The following is a 27,135-nucleotide window of genomic DNA, read 5'->3' as shown; positions in this document are numbered from 1 at the left end:
GGCCTACCAACCCATCACCATTGATAACGCAATTAATCGTAAATAGCTTAGAATTTATTATAACTGATTTAATCGAATGTAACTGTCACACTGATTTCGAAAATCCAAATACTGATCGACTTTTCAATTCTCAAAGTATTCGACGGTAACATATTACGTTGCGCTACACGCCTATACATTTTATCCTTGGTACTACAGAGCTACATAGCAATCAAGAACGTGGATTGCTATGGCGTTGTTAGTAATCCGATTTTGTTGAATGTGACATTCCACGGCAGCTAGTTCATGTCGCACCGTAGATCAGGAAGACAATGTGCATAGGTGGCGAGATAGCGTAGTGGTATAATCCAGTCCAGAGCTACAGCACCAATGGGTTGCGGGTTCGAGTCCGACCGAGGTCGACTCCAGAATCCATACCAATGTGTTGGAAATTTATCTAGGCTCCTACTCGCGATATCATCCGTGTAAGTGGTGTCTTATAAAAGCCTTAAAGTGGGTCGTGCTATAAGTCGCCAGCTACGCAATAAAGACGACGAAAAATGGGCCTGGTGTGAATGACCATAGTAGTCGACAAACACCATGAATAGGCTACCTCAAGAAGAAGAAAAAAACACAAACAACAACAACAACGATAATAATAATGTGTATTTGAAAAGTCCGTTCTAATATGGGCGACGGGCGTCGACCTGTTTGCTATATTCTCCTTGATCAATCAACGTATTTAAGAATCCAAGATTTCGAGTCGGCTACATCGAATTCGCGAGTGTATTGGTCGCCAGCGCGGCAGTAACATAAAAAGACGACATTGTCTTTTACCTCCCAAATACATGTTTATACTACTTCGAGAATAATTATTCTGGCCGTGATGAATATTTACTAACAAGTCACTGCAATATTGATATATATACAGTACAAAAATAAATATTTGGCAAAGAGCCATATCTTATACCCAAGAGAGCCATATATGGCTCGCGAGCTATAGCTTCCCGACCACTGGTGTAAGTAATGCGATGCCGACATTATTGGCACTGAATTTCCCTGCGCGAGAGGGATGTTCTTGTTAACTCGCTGCTAAACGCCGCGGACAGAGAGGCATTTTCAGGAAAACAGTAAATTAGATTAGAACTAAAATTAGGGTATAGAAACATGTAACAAATTAGATTAGAATCAGAGCATAGGCCCATTTTATAAATTAGTTTAGAATTGGAGCATGGAAATAATTCGCAAATTAGATTAGAAGTTGATTACTGGCGCTTAGCTCTAATTTAGTGAAATTAGACAACTAGAATTATCTAGTTGTCCAAGTCTGGTTGACACCACCATTTTCCATTCCAAGCAATCACGAAGTGGCCAGCGCTTGGCGGGTCAGCCGTATTCCAGTTTTCCAGACAAGCCTTTGGTCTGACACGGTCAACAATATAACCCGAATCCCACCGATATAGGGCATGCTTTGCTATCTCGTCGGCACTGGTGAAAACCATCATTTCAGAGGAACGTAAACTTAGACTGAGCTTTAAAGGTAGAAGGAGTCATGAAACTTTGAAAGCACTAATTTATTTGGTAACTAGCACGAGTAGCAACATCACGACGTCACAGTGAACATTGAAAGACAAAGTTCTACAATATCATCTCATTACATTACGCCAACAATTGCAATACCCACAAGCCTACAGTTAACAACAAAGCACATCAACACACGGAGTCGTTGTGTTGGCGTGCGTGGGGAAGACTGTGTACCCAACGAATGTACGAGTAGCAGAAAGACGCAATAATAGCGCAACATAAAAAATAACATTCATAGGGCATATATGCTTGTGCAACATGTTCAATCGCAGGTAACAATTAGGGCTGAGCACAATTCGAGTTCTCGAGTCTGGCCCGTGTATTAATTGTAATGAGTCGAGTCAAGTAATGAGAGACTAGAATTATACACTGCTTTTCATTAAGAGTTAACTTATCAACAATTATAGTGCCGATACTATTTTACCATCTCGGACGCTTTAAAATTTCGATTGGTCACATCACAGCATGCATAACATGTCGTAGGCTACACGTTAGTCAAGGTTACCATATTTTGATTCCATAAAGGATGACACTTTTCGCAGGCTGCAAAGGACGATATAGCGGACAAGAAAACTGGTGATTTTCAAATTTACACGGCTAATGTCATTGGGTTGACTAGAACAGGTCATTTTTTCCTAATTGACTCCCGAAATACCCGTTTATATCTGAAGAGGTCATTTTTCGAACTCGAGATACAGGTCTCTCGTAAATTCGGGCCCGCATTTCGTGTATTTTGTGGTCTTTTTTGGTATGTTAAGCTAAAAATGTAGAGCAAATTGCCTAAAAGAGGGACATTTCTTGAAAATGGAGGACAAATCCTACTGAAGGAGGGACGTATTGAAACGTTGGCGTTAGTGGAAATGACGTTCCTGTGAAGTCCTGATGAACCTGAAGCATTGTCTTCAAGTGCAATGAAATAATATTAGTCGAAAAAATGCCAATAATCTGCAAAACTGGCATCACATTCTTTGTAGTCGTATAAAAGGTAAACCACCCGGACGCTCGATTGTGCCCAACCCTGCAACAGCTGCAATACCATAAAACTCACTGCCTACAAAATGTACCGTTTAAGATGTAGCGCCGGATATCGCGAACCGACACATCTCATTGCAAACGATAGGCGGTGTTGACTACTTTGGTGCAAAGTTTTCGGGAAAGGTCAAACTAGCAAAATTATTTTGGAACGAGTCCTCTGGATGTCGGATAATCGGCGGAATCGGCCGTCGGCTTGCTTGCTCTGTTCGATCTGACCTTTGCGGATTTGACTCTGGAAGTGAGAGAAAAAAATTTGAATCAACTGTTACTGTCACCAACATATTCACGTAACATCAATACACACTAGGGCTGTTTAAAAATAACTTTTTTATTCCAAAGTTTGCTGGCTACTTGATAAAAATGTTAGTTTGTCTAAAAAAAAACGCTGCACACCAATTTTGACTCGATTCCAACCTAAAGAAGCATCGCTATAAAAGGAAAAAGCTTTTGCATTTATTTAGGAAAAATAAATATAAATTTTTTCATTTTTTGGGGGATCCCAAGAATTCACTGATTAAATTGTTAGGTTGCCTAAAAAACGCTGCACTCCAAATTTAGCTCAATGCTCACCATTAGAAGCCGACGCAGTGACATTGAAATTTATTATTTATTATAAAAAATATTTCAAACATCAAGGCAAACCTCATGAAATTGTCGCGTTGTCAACAAAATATGCAATACAGATTTGACGCAATTCCAATCCGTAAAAGTGAAGTTACTATGATTTTTCAATGATAATTCTGAGATTACCCACCGTCAAGGCTATTTTTGCGAATCCAAAATTTTCAACTGCAATAACTTTGCTTCTACCGGTTGGAAGTGAGCAAAATTGTCAAGCATCATTCTTTTAGACGACTTCACAATTTCATGGGTTTGACAGTAAAATTTGAAAGTTAATTATTTTTTTATGATAAATTCAAAATTTTCAAAATCCTGTTAGTCAGCGTGAAGAACGAAAGAATTAGGAATTCAATCACGGTGACATTATTTCAAAATTGAGTATGATCTAAAAACACCTGCAATGTGAAAAAGAGGAATGATATTGACGACAAATCATACTGAATCAGCACAAACCTCGTCTTCAACTTCTTTTTAGACTTGAGCGAAAAAATATCGGCACTAGCGTCTAACTGTAAATCACCTTCTTCTTGCAGTGCGGCGTCCAACGCTGCTTGAACCTAAACGGGTAAGATCTTTGTATTGCTGGAATACCAGACTCATATCAGTCACCAGTGTAAAACAGTGCCTCTCGCTCTCAATGAACAGTCTAGCATGGCATGTCAACACTGGAGAATATGACTAGAGGTACACGTCAGCGTTCTATACCGGGGACGGTTGCCTGACACATGAGCATTCGGGCTGTTCAAAAATAACTTTTTTTCAAATTTACTGGTTGCTTGATAGAATTAATAGGTTGCCTAAAAACGCTCCATACCGATTTTGGCTCAATTTCAACCTATACAGATTGGTTCTCAACCTTTTTTTGTATTCGTGGACCCCTGCGGACCCCCTCCAGTTTTAGTTCAAATTGAGCTCTATTATCATGCAACCGTCATCTCTCTTGGTGCAATTATTAACTGTTGCCTAGTGATGAAGAGCAACAAAATGACCGTTCTTGAAAATAACATCATACTATTTATGTAGAAATTAGGAACACTTTTATTATTTCAAATCGAATTCCGTAGCTACACCCCATGTCTTGAAAATCCGTGCCTTCGATTTGATATGAACGAATGCCGAAAATCCATTAGGTGGCGAATGTGATAATAACGCAGAACGGTTCAGACGATACCTTTGAGTATTATATATCGCAACAGATATGGCCCCAATGTAACGTCTAACCTAGTCATTTCTATCTGGCAGCAGATCTTGGAGTTATTCTGGTTAGGTTATGTATATCAGGAGAAAATGGAACTTTCCGAAAAAAAATTATTTCAAAACCGCAACAAAACTTCTCTAAACAGCAATATGTTTGTATTAGTAGGCTATTGGCAATTTCACAATTAAAATGAGTTTGCACGATAGAATATTTCATCTCAGACGGTCATTCTGTTGATGTGAGTCCGAAAGTTTTAGCAGTTATGAAGCGAAATTGCTTCGTGATTTCACTAATTTAAAAAAATTCAAATTATGTGATCAACCGTTCTGCAAATTTGGAGGTTTTGCGGACCCCGGTTCAGGACCACTACAATGGAAGCATTGCTATATGAAATTGTTAAGTAGTCTAAACCAGTGGTTCTTAACCTTTTTCCTCCAGCGCCCCCATTCAAAGATTATCGTGCTCCAGCGCCCCCAACCTCATATTGTAAGGAATGTAATAAAGACAATGAGTAAGAGGGAGGGCCGTAACAGCAATTCGTCAGCCCCCCTAAAACGACTGTCTTGCGCACCCATAGCGTGATTAACCAAACTTTTGAGGGCTTGGCCCCCAAGAACCCCGTAGCGTGATTTTGATGGTTAGCAAAGTTTGTGTGGTCTGGTCGCCCTAGGTGCCAAAATTTTCTATAATGCATGAATGAATAGGTGGTATTTACATATATATGTCGCTATAAACATTTTATCCTCTCAGCCCACGTAATCAGATTTACCAGTAGCGCTGAGTGAGCTGTTGTATTGGAAAATAAAGGCCACGTAATTGATAATTAAGCATATTCGGGCGTGCCCGTAGGTACAATTAATTCGTTACCAGGGCCGTAACAGCACTTTGTCAGCCCCCCACAAAAACGTTGGTCTTGGGCCCCCCCTATGGCGATAAACCAAACTTCCGGGTGGCTTCGCCCCAAGACCCCCAATTCGGCTATCCGCTATTTGCTGATACTGGTCATCTACATTGGGTGTCCGTTTACTGAGCCAGCTACTCTCGCCTGGACGCACGAAGCGCGAAAACTTTCACTAATTATTGATTGAATTGGTCAATATGATCGGGAATTGCATATATATTAATATCAATTTTTATCGTCTCTCTGCTCACGTAAACAGATTTACCGGTATAGAGCTGGGTGATGTGTGATTGAAAACGTAGGACCCCTCAATAATGATTATGCATCTTCGGGCGTATACCCGTTGGCAGGAACGAAACGAAACTTCGTCAGCCCCCCCCCCCCCCCCGAACGCCCCCCCCATCACGTTGTTCGCTCTGGCCACGAAATCAGCTGTACTGTTTAGCGAGCCAATGCGAAGCATGAAAATTTTGGATAATTCATGATAAAATCGGTCAATCAGATCGGGAATTGCATATATTGCTATCAATTTCTTGTCCTCTCTGCTCACGTTACCAGATTTACCGGTAGAGCTGACTGAGGTGCAATGTTCCCTCTAAGCTGCGCAGTGCGCAGTGCTGACACGGTCTCTGCGCACAGAAAATCTACGTTGCGCACAACAAATCCAAAGTTGTGACCTTTTTTTAGTCGTTACGCACTGTTGTCCAATGGTCTGCGCAGTGAGCTGGTGAGTGTGCTCAGACTCGTCAAAACGTAAAGGGAACATTGTGAGGTGTCTAGGAAATGTGGGGCCCGTAACTAATAATTAAAAATATTCGAGCGGGCGGACCCGTTGGTATGACTTCGTTGCGTGATGTTATTTCGTGACCTCCTGTCTGCTATATCAAAAAATATAGAATCGCCCAACAGGAATATCACCCAACAGGGATATCTAGTTCTATCATGTCGCCAATCGTACTAAACTAAAAGACGCACACGATTTCAAATTGGTATTTTTTCACTGGCATATAATTTTCCCAGCCAGATGGAATTCGTCTTCTGAGGTTCAGATTGCCAAGACAGGAACATTCGGTACCAGTCATTTAGGCGCCTATGGACAATTAAACCTGTATGTCTTTTGTACGCTATATATAACGAAGTTTTCGGTGTTAATTCTCTCTGAATACTGAATAAGGATATGTCCTACCACCACATCATCTACCTAAAGCGAAGCCATTTTTTTCCAGCGCCCCCCATATCGCCCCCTGAGCGTTCCCCCCCCCCCTTCAAAATCGCCAGCGCCCCTTGGGGGGCGCTGGAGGCAAGGTTAAGAACCACTGGTCTAAACGAACAATGCCTAACAATTTTTGCTCACTTCCAACCGCTAGAAGCAAAGTTGTTGCAGTTGATAATTTTGGCTTCGTAAAAATATCCCGGACAGTGGGTAATTCCAGAATTATGAATGAGAAACTCAAATAACTGCGCTTCTATGGGTTGGAATTGCGTCAAATTAGTTTTGCATTGTTTTTGTAAGACAACTTAACACTTAGCCTACATGGGTTTGTCAGTAAAATTTGAAGAATTTTTTTTTTTTAATAAATTCAAAATCTCCAAGGACTAGTTGGAATCGGGCCAAATTGGATATGCAGTGTTTTTTAGGCCAACAGTGAATCCTAGGAATCTGAAAAAAGTCATTTTTGAACAATCATAATGAATGGTCTGGAAAATGATATCCATGTACCACCCATCAGTCGCCTAGATTCAATGAAGGATAAAGTTTTGAAACTCAGACAGGTAATATCACACTCATCAAATCACCTTTGGTGCAACTAACGGCCCTTGATAGTCTCTGGTCGTTCTCGTGGGCATGTCCAGTTCCACGAGAAGAATGTTATCCGACAAATGCCGATGATTATGGATGTCGATACGAGACGCCATTTTGGTGAACATGGACCGCGGTCGCTTGTCCCCGCCGGCTGCGCTCTTTGGTCGGGTCATGACTTTTTGTCTGAAAAAAAGACAAATTCGAGTCAATTTGTGTGTTGACTCGACTTGTACTCGAGTCATTGCACATGACTCGAAACATTCTATATCACTTATTAAAGTCTGGTACATCAGGACAGATAACTAAATCGACTAGCAGGCCCAGAAGCTATATTGTATCTGTTTGAATAGACATGTTAAGAGTGAGAAAAATGAGCATATGATGAGTCCGAGGCCTTCGATATAATCCAAGAGTTTCACAGAATCGAGTTGAGCCTGACTTGAACTCGATGCTAATCAGTAAACAATAGGATTTGGACTCGGACTCAAGTCTCAACATTGTGACTCAGACTCGACCTCATCTCAATTTAATCTTTTCTTCTGCACTGCAAGGCATTTCCTATCACTTGGAACTATCTAGACCCGTGGTTCCCAACCTTTTTCGACCCATCGCCCCTTTTTCAAGGTCAACACCGATCATCGCCCCCAAATTTTGTGTACCGAAAATTGGGCAATTGGGCATACAAACTGTAATCACCGGCGATTTGATTGAAAAAAAAAGGTCAAATTTTTGGCTCGATGTCTAATTTGACACACTTTTGTAACTAAATTTCCATGGGTTGATAAAACAAAAAAAGGTCTGCCGTTTTGACGCGTCATCGTCCCCCTATCGCCCCCTTCGCAATTTTCGACCACCCTCCCACTCCCACCCCTTCGTCATTTTCGCCCCCCAGACCGCCAAATCGCCCACGTTGGGAACCACTGATCTAGACCAACATACATGCTGATTGGAAATACAAGTGCCAAAATGAGCAGAATATTGTCAATTTTCAAAACTAAGCCTCATGTAACCCCGAATTCCAATTTTCATAAAATACAAATCAATCTATGCATGTAAAAAAGTCCAGGTGATTTCAATGCTGAAAAAAAACTGTTCAGTAGAAATGAAATTAGTTCTAGACATAAATAGGTTCTTGAGTGAGTAAAGCAAGAAGGCGAAACCTACTTTTGTACTCCGAAAAAGTCGTAGTATATCGTTAGTGACAACTGAGACTGTCAAAGAATAGCTTTCCTTTCTAAATTACATTGGGCAGTTTTGTGAGTTTGTGAGTTTGCATAAAAAATCGCTGTCGTAAAAACTATAATTTCCAAAAATGTTTCGAATTTCAAATTGTCATAACTTTGCCTCTACTGGTTGGAATTGACAATAGCTAAATATATTCTATGAGGTACACAACTTTAATACACAATTGGATAGTATATAAATACCGAAATGAGCCCCAATATTTTCGGCTGACACTCGTCAGGGGTAATCGTCAGCAACTAGTAGAGAATTGGAAAGAACATAGTTGTTGACGGCTACCCCTGACGAGTGTCAGCTGAAAATATTCTAGTCCATTCCAATATGAATATACAATTTAATTGTAAAATAGCAAAATACCGTACTTTTCGTCATGAACAGGTCGTAGTTTATAATGTTCGTCGTCTTCATCAAAATAGATTCTTTCCTCGATCTTTTTCCGCTCGGCAGTCGGTATGAAATTCTCTATTATGAGCGTCTTCAATCTGATTTCACGAGAAAGCTGTAAAAACACCATTGCTATCATTACAACATTTACAACCTATACCTAGTACTAGTTCGAGGATTTATTTCCATTTAAAGATCCCGCGGAATATCCAGTACTCAACAAATCATTGTCTGTCGTAATGATGGGAAACAATTTTCATCTTTGCACAGAAATGATAGGCCTATGCCCCTTTCCACAAGGTCATCATTATTATTATTTATAAGAATTATGGTTCCAGAGCTTTTTCCTCATCCTGGTAGCCTCGAAACCTCAAATGGTCGAATCACAGCATTCAAAGCATGTAGTACAAAGCTAGACATATTGGTGATAAATGACATATCTGTCAAGTCGTGATCAGCCCACAGCATCGCCATAGAGAGCAATGACATTGGTAGGGTCAAGAAAATACTAAATGATCTTGAAAAAGATACTGGCAAATATGGTGATTTTTATGTGTAAAAATTCTGTTAAAACCCAGTTCTCTCCAAAAGCTACATCAGACGCACACATTGGGTTACACGTGGCTAAAGCGGCTATCGTGGTGAGAAGCTGGTCGTATTCATCCTTGCAGTCTCATAAAAAGTAAAATTCTGAACTTTACACATCATCCGCACTGGTATGATATCATACGAGTGATAGTCACAGAAATACTCGACAAGAAGCTACTCGGTTTTGCCCGGCTCTAATGGTAACATTCAAACAAACCTCCAGCTGTGCATCCTGCAACTCGACACGTTCGCTGTCGGCAATGTTGATGAAATCTTCGAGCTCAGCTTTCGCTGTTTGCACCTTTGCATACAGCTGAAAATCACGGGATCTTCGATTAGTTCCGCTAAGGAAAACTTCAAGTGACTGTTTATGTCTCAAAGGAGCTTCTCATCTTGATATTTTTATATAATCAAAATGGTTGTAGTCTTGAAAGCAGTGGGTGTATGATTAAAACTGCCAATCGACTATTCAATAGTTGAAGATTGTCAAGATTTGATGTTTCGGTGTGATTTGTAAGTCGAAAAAAGTTGATATCATATGCTAGATCTCAAGCCCCAATACAGTGGCAAATGCAAACTTCAACTTCATGGCGAAATCCTAGTTCATTTCATGTACAGGTCAAATAGAAATACAAAATTATTTGAAATTTTCAGACAGAATCCAAATTTTAATCAGTTCCACAGAAATTGTACATAATTATATTCGTATTCAAACCAGCTCAATGTACTATACATCATGCACCATCTAAAACTAGTACATTGAATATAAGCAATCTTTTCACTTGACTAATAGAAATTTCATGCCAATGGCGTCACATTTGGTGATACTATTGTTGATATACAATGCTAGTTCTAATTCTCTACTAGTTGCGACGATTACCCCTAACAAGAGTAAGCCAAAAATATTTGGGTTTATTTCAAAATGAATATTTCAAGAGAGAGGTGCAGAACTTCAATATACAATTGGATAGTAAATTCATATTGAAATGAACCTGAATATTTTTAGCTGAGACTCATCAGGGGTAAGCGTCCGCAACTAGAAGAGAATTGGAAAGAACATTGTAGGCCTATATCAACAGACTTATCATAAAATATGACGTCACCAGCATGAAATTTCGAATAATCGGGGCGATGAGAGACTTCAAGCTTAATGTACTATTTTTAGATGGTAACCGAACTTCTGTAGGCATAGGACAGGGCTGGCCAACCTTTTCAGCCAAAGGGCCACATTCGATTGACGAACTATTGCAGGGCCACTATCCGCGCCAGGCGCGAAAATTTTTTGAAGTTCATAGGTCAATAATATTGTCACTTGACTATATTGCGGGCCTGCTGTATATTGCTGGGCTAAGTTTGGAAGACTGGGCTATTCGGCGCATGGACATATCGATATCGAAAGCTGCGACCAACATGCGTCAATCATTTCGTGCCTAGGTTTCATAGTCGACGGTCTTACTGCGAGTGCAAACGCAAGGTCGCATATATTGAAGACACTTTGTCTCATAATCGCTAATATATAGTTCGACTCAATCTGATACATTGGGTGTTCTTCAATTTTCACAAAAGGGCCACAATATTAAGAACCAGAAATCGAGTGACAACATATTGCGCTAAGCTTGTAGAAAATTTTTACCTTTGATAAATCTATCGCAAATTATTCTGCTTTATTGTAGTGTACGAAGATATACCAATATATGAATGGTTGATGGATCTGTCAATGAGTCGAAACTGATATTTTAGTCATCACATCTCAAGTGTTGCGGCCAGACTAATCAAATTTTTGGTTGGCCTTGCAAGTTCACAATTTGTGCAATCCGTTTTTGATGATATTATAAATTTCTGAAATTACCTCGCGAGCCACTCAAAACCTTCTCGCGGGCCACATGCGGCCCGCGGGCCACGGGTTGGCCGGCCCTGGCATAGGACATGGTTGGCGTATTTTGATAAAATATCCGATTCTCCAATTGCATATTGAAGATCTGTACCTCCAAGAGTGTCTTCAAATTGTACATACATCAACTCTAACTTGTGGTGAAATCACGGTCATGAAGTCAAAGTGAGTGAAATTGGTTTCAAAATTATTTTCTCTATCACCACCTTTTTCAACTTCTTTGTTTTGATGGCGACCTCCTGTTGCAAGGAGGTGAAGGTTTCGTGAGCTTCCAGCGCCGAGCCTTCTCTCTCCTCCAGTTTCTGTTTCATTTCTCTCTCCTTCTTCAACTGCTCAACAATTTCTCTCCGTTTCGCTTCGAGAGCCCTTTCCTGCTCGTTAGTGTGATCGACTATGGTACGACCGCCTTCTAGCAGTTTGCTTTCCATTGCCTGTAGAATATAGGATAGAATAATAGAACGATATCAGAATTGGATATTGTATTTGTATACCATTTGCAGAGACATTGCAATTATTTGTAATCATTCAAAATCCCCGTTACGACCTACGGCTCAAATTACTATTCTTAAATACAGGTTTGACCAATGCGAGAGGAAAACATTCCTGCCTGTCACTGATTTTGGAGGTTGTAACAGCATTAATTAAATGCTTTGTAGAGCGGATAGAAGACGATATCTATAAATGTAAGACCTTGTAAATGACTATATAAATGAATATAAATGGACACTTTGAGAACGACATGATAATCAAACTATTGGTCGGGAACAGTAAAGACTCCTGAACAAAAATATATTGACAAATTCGATACGTTCCGACAAGGGCTTACTGTAGATAGAGGGTGCATGTCTGACTATACAATGAAATACTTGACTTCACACCTTTTGCATCTTTTTGCGTTACTTACGCTTTAACACCTGATAAAGCAGCGGCGTTTCGTAAGCTCGTGTAAGTTATATTCATTTATAAGTGGACGTTAAATAGGGTGTTGAAGCTACCAAGGTCTATCATTAATTAAATAAGAGAGTTGAGTAGATTAAATCCACCATCCTCTCTACTATAAACTTTAGACAATGTACCAAGCTGCTAATCCTAGTGCATAGCAAGAGCAAGGAGAATTATACACCGGTACTTGGTTGGTTCTCGCAGAATCAAAACTTATCTACCATTCTGGCTTTTCAGGAAATCCAGCGATTTACTAAGTATTCTATTCTAATGCCTTATACATGTGTAATGCGGTCGATGTTTGCTATTGTGACTATAGGCGAGTATAAGGGGTTGGCAAGGTGTAAAGCTTTGGAACCATTGACCTACGTGTAGATATAGGCAAAATTGGGGTCACCTTGATCTTTCCGGCCAGCTGTTCTTTGGCTTGCTGCTGCTTCTTTATCAGCCGTATCTTACGCTCCTTTTCCTGCAACAACTTCTTCTTCTCCTCCTGAGCCATATTTTCATCTTGTTGGATCCGCAGCTTCTCCTCCTCCAACTTGGCCTGCTTGTCGTCGGACAGGCTACCTTTCGGTGAAACAATGGATTATATTGACCTCTTTGAATGCCTGTTACTCTTGAAGTGTTTCAGTAATGTTCTGTGTTGCTATTTTTGGTTATTTATTACTTGGGCTAGGCACAGTGATTTGCGTACTAAAATCTGACTCGAGTCATTTCGCGAGAGCTGATTGCTTCAAGATCTCAAATTATGCGCTCCTTGCCAATAAGAGTTAATTTATCAACTAAAATTATAGTTTTGATACTATTTTCCATTGTAGACGCCTTGAAACCTGTGGCAGAAAGCTACGCATGCTGGTGAAAATGACATAACGTATCTGAGAAGTTGTCATTGACACACAGCATTGTCACAATTGCAATGAAACGGTAGGTACGGTCGAAAAAATTCCTAATTCTAGAACTGGCATTTTCAATTTAATAATAAATGTGAACTTCTGAAACTGCAAGACGACATGGCAGCTCCATTGAGCTTTAAGAAAGATAGTATGAGCCCATTTTGAGATAAACTAAGCAAATCGTACCTATGAAATTTTCATGCAATTGCTGTTACCATTCCCATCAACATGTTGTTGTGAATGTAGGTTCTGAACCATTCTTCGGAAGACAAAGCAGCGCCATGTCTTATATATTCAAAATGACATACGGCCGTGTATTTCCATCACCAAACCAGCAATGAAGACATTGTCAGAGCAAAAACATGGCATCATCATCACATTAACTGAATATATAAAAACTACTTAATATACTATCAGGCCTATGTTGTACAAAAGGTGGAATCTAATTTAGTGGGACCATGGATTGTTCAAAATTTCAAAAGGGTCACTGCGTAAAAATGTTGGGAGAGCCCCTGATTTAAATAATAGCAAGTCTCGTCTTTACCTTCGTCAGTACCTTCGCTGCCACTTTCCTCCTCGCCATTTTCATTGAAACGCCTTGTCTTCTTCCTTCTCGAACCGCCCCCTTTCGACTGCAGTTGTGATTTTAATCTGAACGAAAACCGCTGGACTGATTTGATCCGGAGGTCACAGGGTTTTTCAGACGCGGTTATGAGAGACGGTTTTTGAGGATGAAAAAAAGGTAGAATCTGCAGACTTGGTCGATGATTTGGAGCTAAACCTATTCGAGTCACACAATTCAATTTACTATTACCAATTTATTCATTTCCAAACACAAAATAGCAATACAATGAAAAGATAGGCGGGTGTCGAAACGACTTGGGGTAGTCTTTGAAGTCAGACACCCACCTGGGCCGAGGCGATGTAAAAGGGACGCATGTAGACTGAATGAAAAGTAAAAGGTAATATAAAAGGACAGGCAACAAAATGAGGTGGCATGTGGGGGAAGGCGAGATTGACATGGGCCATGTCAGACCAAAGACCTGATTAGTAACACTGGTATCCAGACTTCCCTGCTTGGCGCTCATGCATTACTGGGCTAGCATGGAGGGGTGGTGCATGACTTAGAAAGCCGTAAAGGCTATATCTGCACTTCCTTGTCCAGCGGCATATGCCCATCATGCACTCATGGTATGCATATGCACAGATCATGTATATGTGTATCATGAGTCGGTGTATATATGCTGCAAAAAGATACCCATCAAGGACAAAAATAAACTACGTCCTTTTGTCCTATATGTTAAGTCGTGCTCCGGTAAGCTGGAGGACTGACTGATATTGATTCGTTTGGAATTGTTTGTATTTCGACTTGAATGTGGACATGGTCGATAGCTGGCGAGATACTGTTCCACACTGCACGTCAGGCATATTTAATAGAGCAATGATCTTTCACGTCGACCATATGATATAGTTTGGACGGCGTGGATGCCCGTGTGCCGTAAATTTTATGCACTTTGGATACCGAGGTAAAGAAGTCATTGAAATTTTCGGGGCAGTGACTGTAGTGGAACTGATAAATAAACTTGGCGATTTCTAGTTTCCGCATATCTTTTATGTTTAGCACACCGAATCTTTTGAGCATTGATTTGTTGGACGCACATCCTGGGTCCTCGCTATGATATGCAGCACCTTATGTTGTAGATTTTGCAGTAGCTTCAGCGTGCCAACCCTGGCAACCCCCCAACAAATGATGCCATATGGTAACTTTGATTGGAATAATGATTTAAAGAGTATCAGTAGGACCCAGACTGGCACTACTTTGTAATTTCGAAAAGAGCGTTCAATATTCTCGAACCCGAATCCTGTTTCTAATTTCAGGATTCATTTCTTATCATGCCAAAATCCGGTAATGACTAATGAGTGAAATGCTGTCAGGAGTCATGTGTCAATTGAAAATTCAGCAACAATTGCATTTCCTAGTTTCCATCTGAAGGCTAGCAAAAAAATTTCATAAATCAAATCTGATTCAAGATATAAAACTTAGAACTTAAGTTGTCATATCATATCCTGTTTCTACTGATCATCATCCTCTAAACGAGCACAGATGACGAGAGGACTCCCAGGTCAGTCTCACCTCGCAATTTCCTCCTGGAATTCTCTGAGCAATGCGTCCTTCGGATCTTCATTGATTCGAGGCTTGTTCTTGATGTTCTTTGCGCGGTTGGCGTACCGCAAAGTTGTCACGCTTTCGTCGAAGTTGTAACTGGCAGGTCCGATATTAGCGACCTGAGTTTGAAATTTCAATGTTCAAAACAGTGCAATCTGCGAATGTAAGTGCGTGATTTGTTTGCTGTCCAAATAATTTCGAGTATTTTCATAGCATTGGCTCATGGTTTATGACTTGTCTACTAATAGTCATTTTTATGCTACATGAGGACCACAAGCTGTACAATGAATAGATGATATATTGTCAAACTATAGATAACTAATTAACTATCCTATGGATAGATACGCAACACCCGTCATCACGCTTGCTTGCCCAGAGGAAATTACTGCTCAACAATCTGAACACAACATAATTGCTAATCCCATAGCTGACGACCCGAGCACATAAATTAAGTAAAGTTGATCTTATTTGAAAGCTACTGTCGCGTTGTTTCTGAAAATATACATTAATATTTCATCAAGGCAATGGAACCACGCTGAAATGGCCTTCAAAGTCTGAAAATCGGCATTGTTCTAAACAATCTCAGCGACGTAGCCCTTGCGTGCTTGCGATTGTTCAGACCAATGCCGATTTTCAGACTTTGAGGTGTATTTCGAGGGGGTTTCGTTGCCCTGATCAGATTCTAATGTATATTTTTGAAATCAGTGCGACAGTAGCTTCCAACTAAGATCAACTTTACTTAATTTGAGCGCTCGGGTCGTCAGCTATGGGATTAGCAATTATGTTGAGTTCAAATTGCTGAGCAGTAATTTCCTCTGGGCAAGCAAGCGTGATAACCAGTGTTGCGAATCTATCCCTAGGTTACTTATTTATAGTTAAACGCCTGGAATTACTATAAGGCAAAGGACGGGGATATGGAGCGTAAGAGAAAATACCATTTGAATAAAAATTAAATTACATACAGGTAATAGGAATGTCAGATTATTATCGTAAGGGTCCCCAGGTGATTATAGGCGAAGAACCACTAAACTAGAAAGATTTTTTTTATTATGCCGTCTCATTGTCTTACAAAATCGTCTACTTTGGGGTCAGCTGCGATAGTTATGTATCCATGCTATTCTCTCTCTACAGATACTAATCATCGTTTGAGTCTCCGTTGCTCACATGATTTCTTGAGGTATCTAGTGGAAAACCATGACCCATGTACAGAAACTTACCATGACTGTTTTCGCATTCCCGCCCAAGGAGTCTTGTAATAATCTTGTCAGCTTTGAATCTCTGTATGGCACATGCCCTCGTCCGTCGACTAACGCTGATATCACATTTCCTATGGAAAACAGCAATGGTAGGTCTACCGGGACTGTATGGTCAAGTACCTACACACCCAGTGCTGACAATGACAGGTTGATCTTCGTGGCTTCTTTGAAACGTTCTCCGGAAGATCCCGTCTTGGACTGAAAAATCAAGGGTTAACCCAACCGAAATTATGGTTTTGAGAAATTATGAAATATAACTGGTGAGAGATGGCTAAATGAGTTTTGCTTGAATAGTTGATGATAGTAGATTGCTTCTATTTTGGGAAATTCGGACTAATGGGCACGGTTGTAAATTGTAATGATTCGAACCATGACTCGACTCGAGTCTAGATTTTTTGATGACTCCACTTGACTCTCAAAATATGGAAAATGACTCGACTTGAGTATATCTGCGTATTGGCTCATTGGTTAAAGTCATAGCCTATGGCTCAAGACATAGATGGCCATGAACGACTTTTGATTGTAATTTCGAAAAATATTCAATTTACAACACGATTGGTATTTTATATAGTAGTACTGGAACTTAAAAATGCAACAAGAAACTGCTAAAAGTCAGGAAAATTACTATATCGTGTATGTGAAGCATTCGATATCACCAAGCAGAGTTTTGAAAAAAATGAATTTAACAATACTTTAACTAGAAACTAAACAGTCAACCCAATGACTTGGACTCGAGTCATAACATTTTGACTTCAAATCGACCCTCCGCTCGTCGACGTGGACTCGGACTTGACTCGATGGTGAATTTGACATGACATGACTTGACTCGAGTCGAGCCAAAACTTTGATAGTGATATTGACTTGTGACTCGGAGTCATGTGACTTGGTTACAACCCTGTCTCTAACTTTCTTGTTTTCATTATTATTGATAATCATACAATGAAACCAGAGATGCACTGACTCGGCTTGATACGACTCGACTCGAGTGAGAACTATGAAAATGAGATTGACTTGTGACGCTGTAACTCGGTTACAAACCTGTTAAAAAACATCAAAAGCTATTAATTGTGTCTCCGAGATATCCTTTCACAACTAAAGAAAATTCAGTAATACGACCCACCGACCATCCCAGAAGATGATCATACAAACCTGTCTTTCGCTACCAGCCAAATCGACAAGATTCAGCTTGCCAACTCTTATATGATTTTCGCCATCCAGCCCAGTTTCACTGCACTCGATTGTAATCACAAAAATAGCATGGGATCGGGAACTGAAAAAAGAAACAATAGCCTTATATTTTGGCAATACGCACAAATCATTGCAGCAATGTTGTCACATTTCATGGTTTACCACAGGAAAGGAAGCTACTTGAAGAATTAGCCTACATATCTGGTACAGTGATCAAGTTGAATAGCTAGATGCTACTAACACAGTAGTTGCTGAAACATGTTTGAAGCCGCTTACTTTGAAGGGGCATTGCACTCTAAAAATGATGTGGTCTCAAATTGAAGGGCGAAACGAAAAAATAATTTTGGCCGCAGCCATTTTCTTCAGAACGCCACCGTAATGGAGCCGCAATTTATTAAAATTTCCAGAGTCTTCACGCTCCAGCAGTCACGCAGAGATCGAACTTTATATAGTTGTCAGCCTATGTTATGAAGGAAATATGTCGTACACGCCAAAGTGGTTTAGATACCGCGTTCAACAGAAGATGTATAGTCAGGAGATTTATGTCAAAATCAGGCCTAGTGTATTCTATTTCTTTAGGACAGAAATAGATCATGTCTAAAAATGTTTTCTACATAAACAATGTTTAATACATAAGAATAGGACTACTGAGCATGAAGATTTTTGATTGAAATACACATTAACAGGTGTACCTGTGTTCGTTCATGTCGGTTGCGCCAACAGACCGATTCTGATTTCCCACATTCATAACGTGCTCAATTTCTTTCACAGATTTCGTCACAAACGAGAGCAGGTCCTTCACGTACACACCTACAATATAGTTGCACAGTTTCCATATAGTTTGGTAAGCAAAAGACACAAATTCAGACATTCAAAACAATATCGATCAAGGCGATGTTTCGGTTTAAGATAATATTTAAAGAGCTTCTCGGAGGTACAGAACTTCAATATACAATTGAATAGATGAACCTGATTATTTTCGGGTGACACTCGTCAGGGGTAATCGTCAGCAACTAGGACAGAATTGTAAAGAACATTGTATAATGTATATCAACAATCCTATAACAAAATGTGACGTCAGGAGCAGGAACCAAGGATGTGTCAACAAAAGGAGTTGGTGTACCATCTACAAATAGTACATTGAACGCTCTCGTATTTGAAATTTCATGCCGGCGACGTCGTATTTTGTGATTCGATTGTTGATATACAATGTTCTTTCCAATTCTCTACTAGTTGCTGACGATTACCCCAGACGAGTGTCAGCCAAAAATATTTCAATACTTTATGAATATACTAGGTATTAAATTGTTCAACGTATACCAGTAATAGGAATCAGAATATAAGACTATAATAATGACAACACATCACGACTAGACCCAGACGGATATCGAAAGTTTTATTTGATACAGATAGGCCTATAAAAGACGTAACACATTTTGCCGATTTCGGCCCGTAAAGTAGATGTTCCGATGATATCTCCACTTAATTCACGCTGATTGCAGTGACACAGACAATGCACCAAATGGTGTCATTTATATGTATTGTACGAACATCTTATCTTGAACTATTAAGAGACTGCCTTAGACTGCCTGGAATACTCCAGCTGTATTTATACCAAAGTCCTCCAACTGTGACGCATTCCTAAACTAGGATCACACACTTTTCGATGCAGTGATTCATCAACCCATTAACAACAAACATGGAAAGTTTCAAACTGCAAACAAGTTATAAGGTTTATAAAACTTTTTTCCGCCGTTCATATAAATAGGAAAAAAGGGGATGGCGGTTGATATATACAAGATCATCATTAAAAGTTGCTGTAAATGTCGACACAAGATGGACAATATCAGGATTTTTTGGGAAATTGGATAACTAGTCGATAGATATGCCAGTCCTGCTGTAATAATGACATGCATAGCAACCCTATTTTGGAAATGCAACAAACCCGTATCTGGCCTTTCTTTCAATTCGAGCCTTTTGGTTTGATCTTTTGCCAGAAGATCCCGGATTTCTTCCTGATAGATCTCCAAATAAGATGCCCTAACCAGATACTGTTGATCTTGGGTCCGTGCAATGTGTGTGAAGACGTGTTCAAACGATCGCGGAATAACACCTTTCAAATCCGGATTATTACGAACACCTGCGTGACGAAACGAGTAGTATTCATGCCACCAATATCGACAGTCAATCACTAAATCATGTTCTAAAAAATTCAGCTGGATTTGACGCTGAGCATAATTGCAAGCTAGTCCTGCTGATGAAATTTAAACTAAAGCTTGAAAACGCATTTTACATTCGAATAGACTTGCAAGTTTGACATGATTTCTACTCTTCATGCCTCCCAACATCACCACAGTACAGTAGGCTACATGGTTTGAATTGTAATCCTCTGGATCGATCCTTATGTCTTTTTACCAAAACTTTATGGCTATAAGCCAGTGGTTCCCAAACTGTGGTATATGTACCACCATCTTAAGTGGAAGGCTACACGAGTAACTACATCGAACCTATAAATTTATGAATTGGAAAAATTATTTCGATCAATATTCCTATTTGCTTTGTTATCGAAGTAACGTTGGGTTTTATGGACCCAGCTACTGAGAATCTTCGATGCAGTAATGACCTGATGGCACAAACAATCTACTATCCAGTCAACTTTGCTATATCAACCAATGTCATTCTAAGAACCTTACCGTACCAATTCTTATATTCTCTTATCATGTGATATACCGGTAGGTTTAAGAGTATAAATAGTCAAATGTCATACCCTCCATAGTGAAGGTTTTGCCTGTTCCGGTCTGGCCGTAAGCAAAGATGGTTCCGTTGAAGCCGTTCAGCACACTGTCAATGAGGTCCCGAAACGTTTCTTCAAATAGTTCAATCTGCTTGGAATCCCAGTTATACACTGCATCGAATGTGAAGTTCCTGGGAGGCTCCAATGAAGCTGAAATTAATGAATCAAGCGGTCAATGGTAGGGCTGGGCAAAATCGAGTACCTGAGTGATTCGATGCTGAATCCCGTATTACGCTTCGAGTCGAGTATTCGAGTATCACTCATTATGACGTCACAACAGAATGTACTATGTCAAAGTTCACATATGTAACTTTTCTGAAACCACAAAGAGGATAATGCCTGCTATCCGTCACATTAAAGATACTTTGGTATCTTTTCTACCATACCGATTGCATTGCACTTCTTGACAATATTGTGGGATGATCATGACTTTGGAAATGTGTTATTCCCAGTAACATTCGTTTTTCATGAAAAACTTGATTTTAACGAAGTCTGGCCCCATGAAGAATCCCAGTAGTTACATCACGTATTATGGTACAAATAATCAAAATCTGTTGTAGTACAATGAAAGATACTTTCCTACATTCTCGGGTACAAAGTGTCTGTCCTTACCAAGTAGCTTGCTAAGAATGGAGTTATAACGTTCAGCAATTTTAGTTCTGGACATAGTTGTGCATTTGAAAATTCAGTAGCTTGTGCAAATCTGGTGGTCACAATCGTTGACATTTCTGAAAGTTACAGTAAAAACAAATTGGACAAATTTGGTCTCAATGTCTTGAATCGTGATTTTAGAAAAAAAGTCATAAAAACCTATTAGTCTTACCAAGTACTTTCTGTCTCAAAATTAAGACCCAATTTGATAGAAAATAGCAGCAGTGCTGTGTGGGCAGCCTTTTCAGCTAAAGCATCAAAAATTGTCTCAATAAGCTAGCTGTGTCTTGCGTTCTTATCTCATGACAACTTTCCGGTCTTAGTTTTCAGAGCAGGGCCATAACGTTTCTTGGTTAGCAAAATTTGTCTTGAAAACAAGACTAAATAACCGAAGCATCAAAAAATGTCTATAATAAGCACAATGTGTCTTATGCAATACGTTTTATAGGTTTTATTTTGAAGACCGAATAATCGTGACAATTCTACATGGCCTTAAAAAGCTGAAACAATCTTAAATTTAAGACCTCACCACATGATTAGGACTAAAATTCCTGAAAATAAAACAAATCATCTTAATGTCTTAAATTTGAGTCCAAATTTGTCTAATTTTTTCGTAGTGAAGGCCTATGGAGCAGGTATATTGACATTTTTAAATTGGAAAAAATTACAGGCAACGGTAGGCCTACCTCTAAATTTCAATACAATTTCAATATGTACGCCTATGAACACATAGATCGCGTTACCTTTTGGGTTTCTGATCAGCACCTGGCCAGACTTTATGTCCATGTCCACCACTCTCTCGTGGTTTGCTGCAATTTCTTTCCCATTGAGAGGCCGGCATCGGACAACAACTTTAACAGATTCTGCACTTTTGGTTTTTGACATCGTCGCTCAGTCTCTTTTTGCATCAGTCAAAGACAACAGATCCGTATCCACCAAACGTTGGCAATTCAAGTTAGCCAGTGTTTCCGTACGTAAGTAACTACCAGGAACAGACCTGCTATTTGTAATGAAAATGAATCAAGTTTATTTTGTTATCCTAGACCAGTGGTTCCCAACGTGGGCGATTGTGTGGTCTAGGGGGGCGAAAATGACGAATGGGGCAATAGGGGGCTAAAATGGACATCGGGGGGGGGCGACAGGGGGCAAAAATAGCGAAGGGGGCGATAAAGGGGCGATGACGCGTTAAAACGGCTATAGTGGAGTCAAATCGGAGAAATGACTTCTTTTTTTTTTCAGTCAACCTAACGGTGATTACAGTTTGTATGCCCATTTTTCGGTTCACAAAATTTAGGGGGCGATGATCGGTGTTGAACTTGAAAAGGGGGCGATGGGTCGAAAAAGGTTGGGAACCACTGTCCTAGACCATAAATCCGAGAAATATTGAGAATGATATCAAGGCTGCGGCATGAGATAGCAATTAGGGTTGTTCAAAAATTACTTTCTTTCGAAAAACCCTAATGGCCATAAAATTTTTCAACCACAAATCGAAATTTACTAACTAAAGCGCTCGATTGTCATGTAGCAGACATATCAGAGAGTGATGTTTCCATAATGAACTGAACAGGTCTCTTATTCTATGTGAGTAATTCCCTGTCAACATGCAAATATTTTTTAAATCCGTCTCCACACCCTCTCAGATTTTTCTTTAAATTTATATACAACTAAAGTATCTAGTTCTGAGTACAACGAAATTTATTTCGGACAATTTCGTTGAACGGCTCTCGAGTTATTGCAGTTTGAAAAATGATGATTTTGTGATTACTCAACCATGAAATTTGGCAACACAAAACGTGTGTATGATTGTAACTGATATAGCTCAGAGGTTACATAGAGTAGTTTGAAGTAGAGTAGTAGTTTGAATGTTATCTAGCAATAATTGTTTGTACATGTTCTTCACTTACCACGAATTTCCCCGCTCCACAGTATTGGGTCAAGGTTCAAAACGTGATTTCAAAATTGGCATATGTTAAAATCGGTGATACATAACGATATTTTTCAACTCATCTGTTGCAATTCTATTTAAACCAAAATTCACAAGCAAGGTGTCATTTGAAAGCTGTTTCCAACTAGAATGCACGAAACTTAGTTTTATTATTGATATTCGACAGCAATATAGTTAAAAATATAATATGGTGCATAATGCAAAATAGGTCATTTTTTAATTAATTTAAATTACATTAATTCAGTGATTATCTGATTTTACCATTATTCTACTCTTTATATGATAATGTGTTTAAGTAGATAATTATTGCCATGCTCAGAGAGTACTTTTATTTATTGCATGTGCATTATACTTTCAAGGATGCTTCTGGGTTTACCTACTATCAGTAATTTGAGTCAACATCCAAATAATATTTCAATTCGTCTTCACACCCTCTCAGATTTCTCTGCAATATCATGGAAAGGAAAGGACGTAGTTTATTTTTGTGGTTGATGTTTTTGCGGCATATACACCGATTCATGATATACATACACACGATCTGCGCATATGCATACCATGAGTGCATGATGTGCATATGCCGCTGGATAAGGAAGTGCAGATATAGCCGTTACGACTTTCTAAGTCATGCACCACCCCTCCATGCTATCCCAGTAATGCATGAGCGCCAAGCAGGGAAGCCATGGATACCAGTGTTACTAATCAGGTCTTTGGTCTGACCCGGCCGGGAATCGAACCCACGACCTACCGATCAAGAAACCGGACGCTTAACCATTACGCTATCTTGATCGTCATGTGTACAACTAAAGTACCCAATTCTGAGTAGAATAGAATTTAATTAATATAACTTTATTGATCTGTTCTTGAGCAATTGCAGTATGAAGAATGAGGATTTCGTGCTTACTCAACCATGAAATTTGTGTATAATTATAACTGCTAAAATCATTACTTATACAGGCTGCAGGTAGTAATGCTGGTAAGCAATGATTCGTGGTACATGTTCTTCACTCGCTAGCAATTCCTCTACGCATTACAGATTAAAGGTTCAAATCTTGATTTGAAAATTGACATACCAGTATGTTAAAATCAGTGATGCATGACGATATTTCTGAACTCTCTGGCAGGACTCTATTTACCTCAAAATTTATAAGTAAGGTGTCATATGAAAGCTGTTACCAATTAGAATCCATCAGAATTGGTTATGAATTGAATATAAGACAGGAACACGGTTAAAAATATACTTTGACACTTTATGCAGTACAGGTCATGCACTATTTAGAGCGCATCTTCTCAATGAAGTTTTAGACAAGTGGCAGTCAAATATCACTTGCAATACCAATTCAGCAACGTTCTACTCTTTCCAAGCTTCGATTTGACACCTTCTTCGAAAAAATCGGTTAAAATAGAATTACGCTAGGCAGAGTTGCATATTTGTTATGCATGGCTGATTTTGAAAACATGATAACTTTGAATTGACATTTGACCCCTAACCCCCATTAGTCAAGTTAAAAATTTAGGTCTATCACAATAAGCATACACCAAAATATCTTACTACAGAAATTTAAGTCTGCCCGGCAGCAATTTGATCACTATAATGTTAATTACAATTAGACACAGGTTCAAGCGGTATAGCGTCACGGCCGAGTGAGCACAAAATGTCATTTTTGAAATTGCAATAACTCTGTAACGAATTGTCCGATTTTCTTGAAACAAAGTTTGTTATGCACCAAATGTAATGCCTGATCGATGTGAAAATTTTCAATTTGATCTGAAATGGTGTGGAGACGGGCGTTTGCATATTGAGAGGGAATTACTCATGTGTCAAACCTTTGACACTCAAATCACAGGCCTAACAAAATTTGAGTCCATATTCAAACAAAGTTACAATGCTCTAAGTCAGTTTGTGTCAGCATTGGCCGAATGAGGAATTCAAGGAGCAATGATTTTGAGTCCGATTGGAGTTTTGCTTTGCTTTGTACTTAGACTATTAATGACAAAAGTTATCCGAGTATGGTCATTCTGACAAAATTTGGCAGCAAATTTTTACAACTCGCTCTAACGTCATTTCTTCCTTATTTAACATACAGCAGTAGCCTCGGTAGGCGGTAATAATCAGTACCGGGTACATCCTATTGATCCATGCCTCCACCTCCATACACATCATTAAGCAGTACAGAAGCCTAAATAATAAAATACAGTGCAAAGATGAATTACCAAAGATTACAATATTGATCAATCAGATTTTCATAATCTCACATTCACAACTCTTCAGAATGAGTTTGAAAGTTTGTAATAGGCTACTAATGAGCCAAAGCGGAATCAGTGGACTTTTGCAACCAAGGACCTTGGAAATATACAGAGGTATCCGGAGTTTTCTGTTTTATAGATGACGAGGTAGCCTATAATATATGGTAAAGAAGCGACTGTTATAGCTATTAGACACCATGAGAGACACGTAACTTCGAATTCAGCTTTATTTAACAATCCAACTATTTTATTGTGTCTGTGTTTATTTTTCCTCTCTGTCCTATAATTGCAGACTGCCCACTGTTATTTTCTTCAAACTATTACGCTATTAGTATTACTTCACTGCCATCACTTATCAGTGTCATGATCATGAAGATCATGAATCATGGAGGTGACCTGCGACCTGGTGTGTTGACGATGACGAATGACGAGTAACAAGACCTTTACAGGTCATCATCATCATCATCATTGGTTTATTAGCAATTTTATCACTTCAATACACCACAAAAAATGCGATACACTGAATAGACAGGAAGATGTCGAAGCGACTTGGATTTGTCAATGGAATCGGACACCCACCTTGGCCTAGGCGTAGTAAAGAGGAGGCATGCACACTGAATGAAAGTAAAGAATACAGTATAGAAAAAGAAAGCGACAAGAAATAGGGCGGCATGTCATGGGAAGCGAGATCGATAGGTCAGTCGTGGTCCGGTAATCTTGAGGATGGACTGTATTTATTTAGTAGTAATTGCTTGTATTTCGACTTGAATGTGGACATGCTCATATCGTAACCTCCAGAGATATCTCATGTTTGACATAACAATAAATATATCTCTATCATTCTATCTGCGCGTTCAACTTCCATTCACAAGTGACATACCTGGCGCAGATATTCCATACAGCATACACCCATCCAACACCAACATTACAGTACCTACATATTCTTTGGCCAACAGTGATTTTGTTACAATTATTGGTTGCATGTTAATTGAAGCTGTTTAGGTAGCGGATTGGCCGGATCCGAATATGTGCTATATCAGGGATTAAATGATATATAAAATTGAAAGAGAAAGAGAGAGAGAGATGATATCATTTTGCCCATACCATCGGGATGCTTTGACCTCAGATGACTTGACGATTGCTTTGACGGCGGAGATGCGATACACTGCTATCCGTGGATGATGGGTGCCTAGTAGGATAGCCGGCGGATACCAGTGATGAGCATCAGAAGGACTCGAATACACTGAGCTATATAATAGGGTTCGGACCGTATTTTGCACAATTTTGAGACAGTCGCATCAGATTCGAATTCTATAGCAGATCTTGTTTCGGATATTTTGGGATAGTTGTAACTTCTGCTTCGGATATTTTTGGATAGATCTGACTGATCAGACGTGACTTTTGGGTTCAAGTCAAATGAAAAAATCATCCGTTCGATTACCAAACACGAGCAGTAATCACTAGGGCAAGTTTTTGTTGCAGTTAAATCCGTGGAAAGTTGCATTTATTTTTCACAAAAGTTGCAGTAAAAAGTAGCATTTATTTTTTCACAAAAGTTGCATTAAAAGACCACATTTTGGTCGGTTGACTAAAAAAAAGGTCAACTTCCCAGTTCCACTCCGAAATACATTTTTCCATCCACATTCTCCTTTGGTTGACTTAAAAAAAAAGGTCAACTTTCCGGCTCAGCTCCCGAAATACCCGTTAGAGCGTTATACTTGAGTGCTGATTTACGGTATTCCAGTCGAATTTGGTCGTGTATTTCTATAGATAACTAACCTACGGATAGATGCGCATCACGTGATTCACGGTCGAGCTATGCTAC

General features: G+C 39.4%; 1 protein-coding gene across 2 annotated transcripts; it reads right to left on the bottom strand.

Annotated features, from left to right (window-relative positions):
- Positions 1–1,538: 1,538 nt before the first annotated feature.
- On the bottom strand, positions 1,539–26,254 carry LOC145449002 (kinesin-like protein KIF3B). 2 transcript variants are annotated; one of them, XM_080327460.1, is made up of 17 exons: positions 26,191–26,254; positions 21,865–22,121; positions 20,444–20,620; positions 19,622–19,816; positions 18,369–18,486; positions 17,638–17,758; positions 16,617–16,686; positions 16,450–16,559; positions 15,200–15,351; positions 13,610–13,716; positions 12,567–12,739; positions 11,434–11,658; positions 9,554–9,649; positions 8,727–8,863; positions 7,116–7,305; positions 3,673–3,776; positions 1,539–2,830 (listed from the first exon to the last, which is right to left on the bottom strand). In XM_080327460.1, exons 2-17 carry the CDS (start codon positions 22,004–22,006, stop codon positions 2,737–2,739), a joined length of 2,211 nt encoding a protein of 736 aa, XP_080183586.1. In that variant the 5' UTR covers positions 22,007–22,121; positions 26,191–26,254; the 3' UTR covers positions 1,539–2,736. The 2 variants fall into 2 exon arrangements, with proteins under 2 accessions (XP_080183586.1, XP_080183587.1); XM_080327461.1 differs by having other exon boundaries at positions 21,865–22,118; positions 26,191–26,214.
- Positions 26,255–27,135: the final 881 nt, after the last annotated feature.

Source organism: Botryllus schlosseri, chromosome 10 (assembly GCF_051294905.1).
Source record: "Botryllus schlosseri isolate E-star chromosome 10, Bs_hap1, whole genome shotgun sequence".
NCBI lineage: Eukaryota > Metazoa > Chordata > Ascidiacea > Stolidobranchia > Styelidae > Botryllus > Botryllus schlosseri.
The sequence above is the reverse complement of the archived record's forward strand: the minus strand, read 5'-3'. Positions and strand labels throughout refer to the sequence as shown.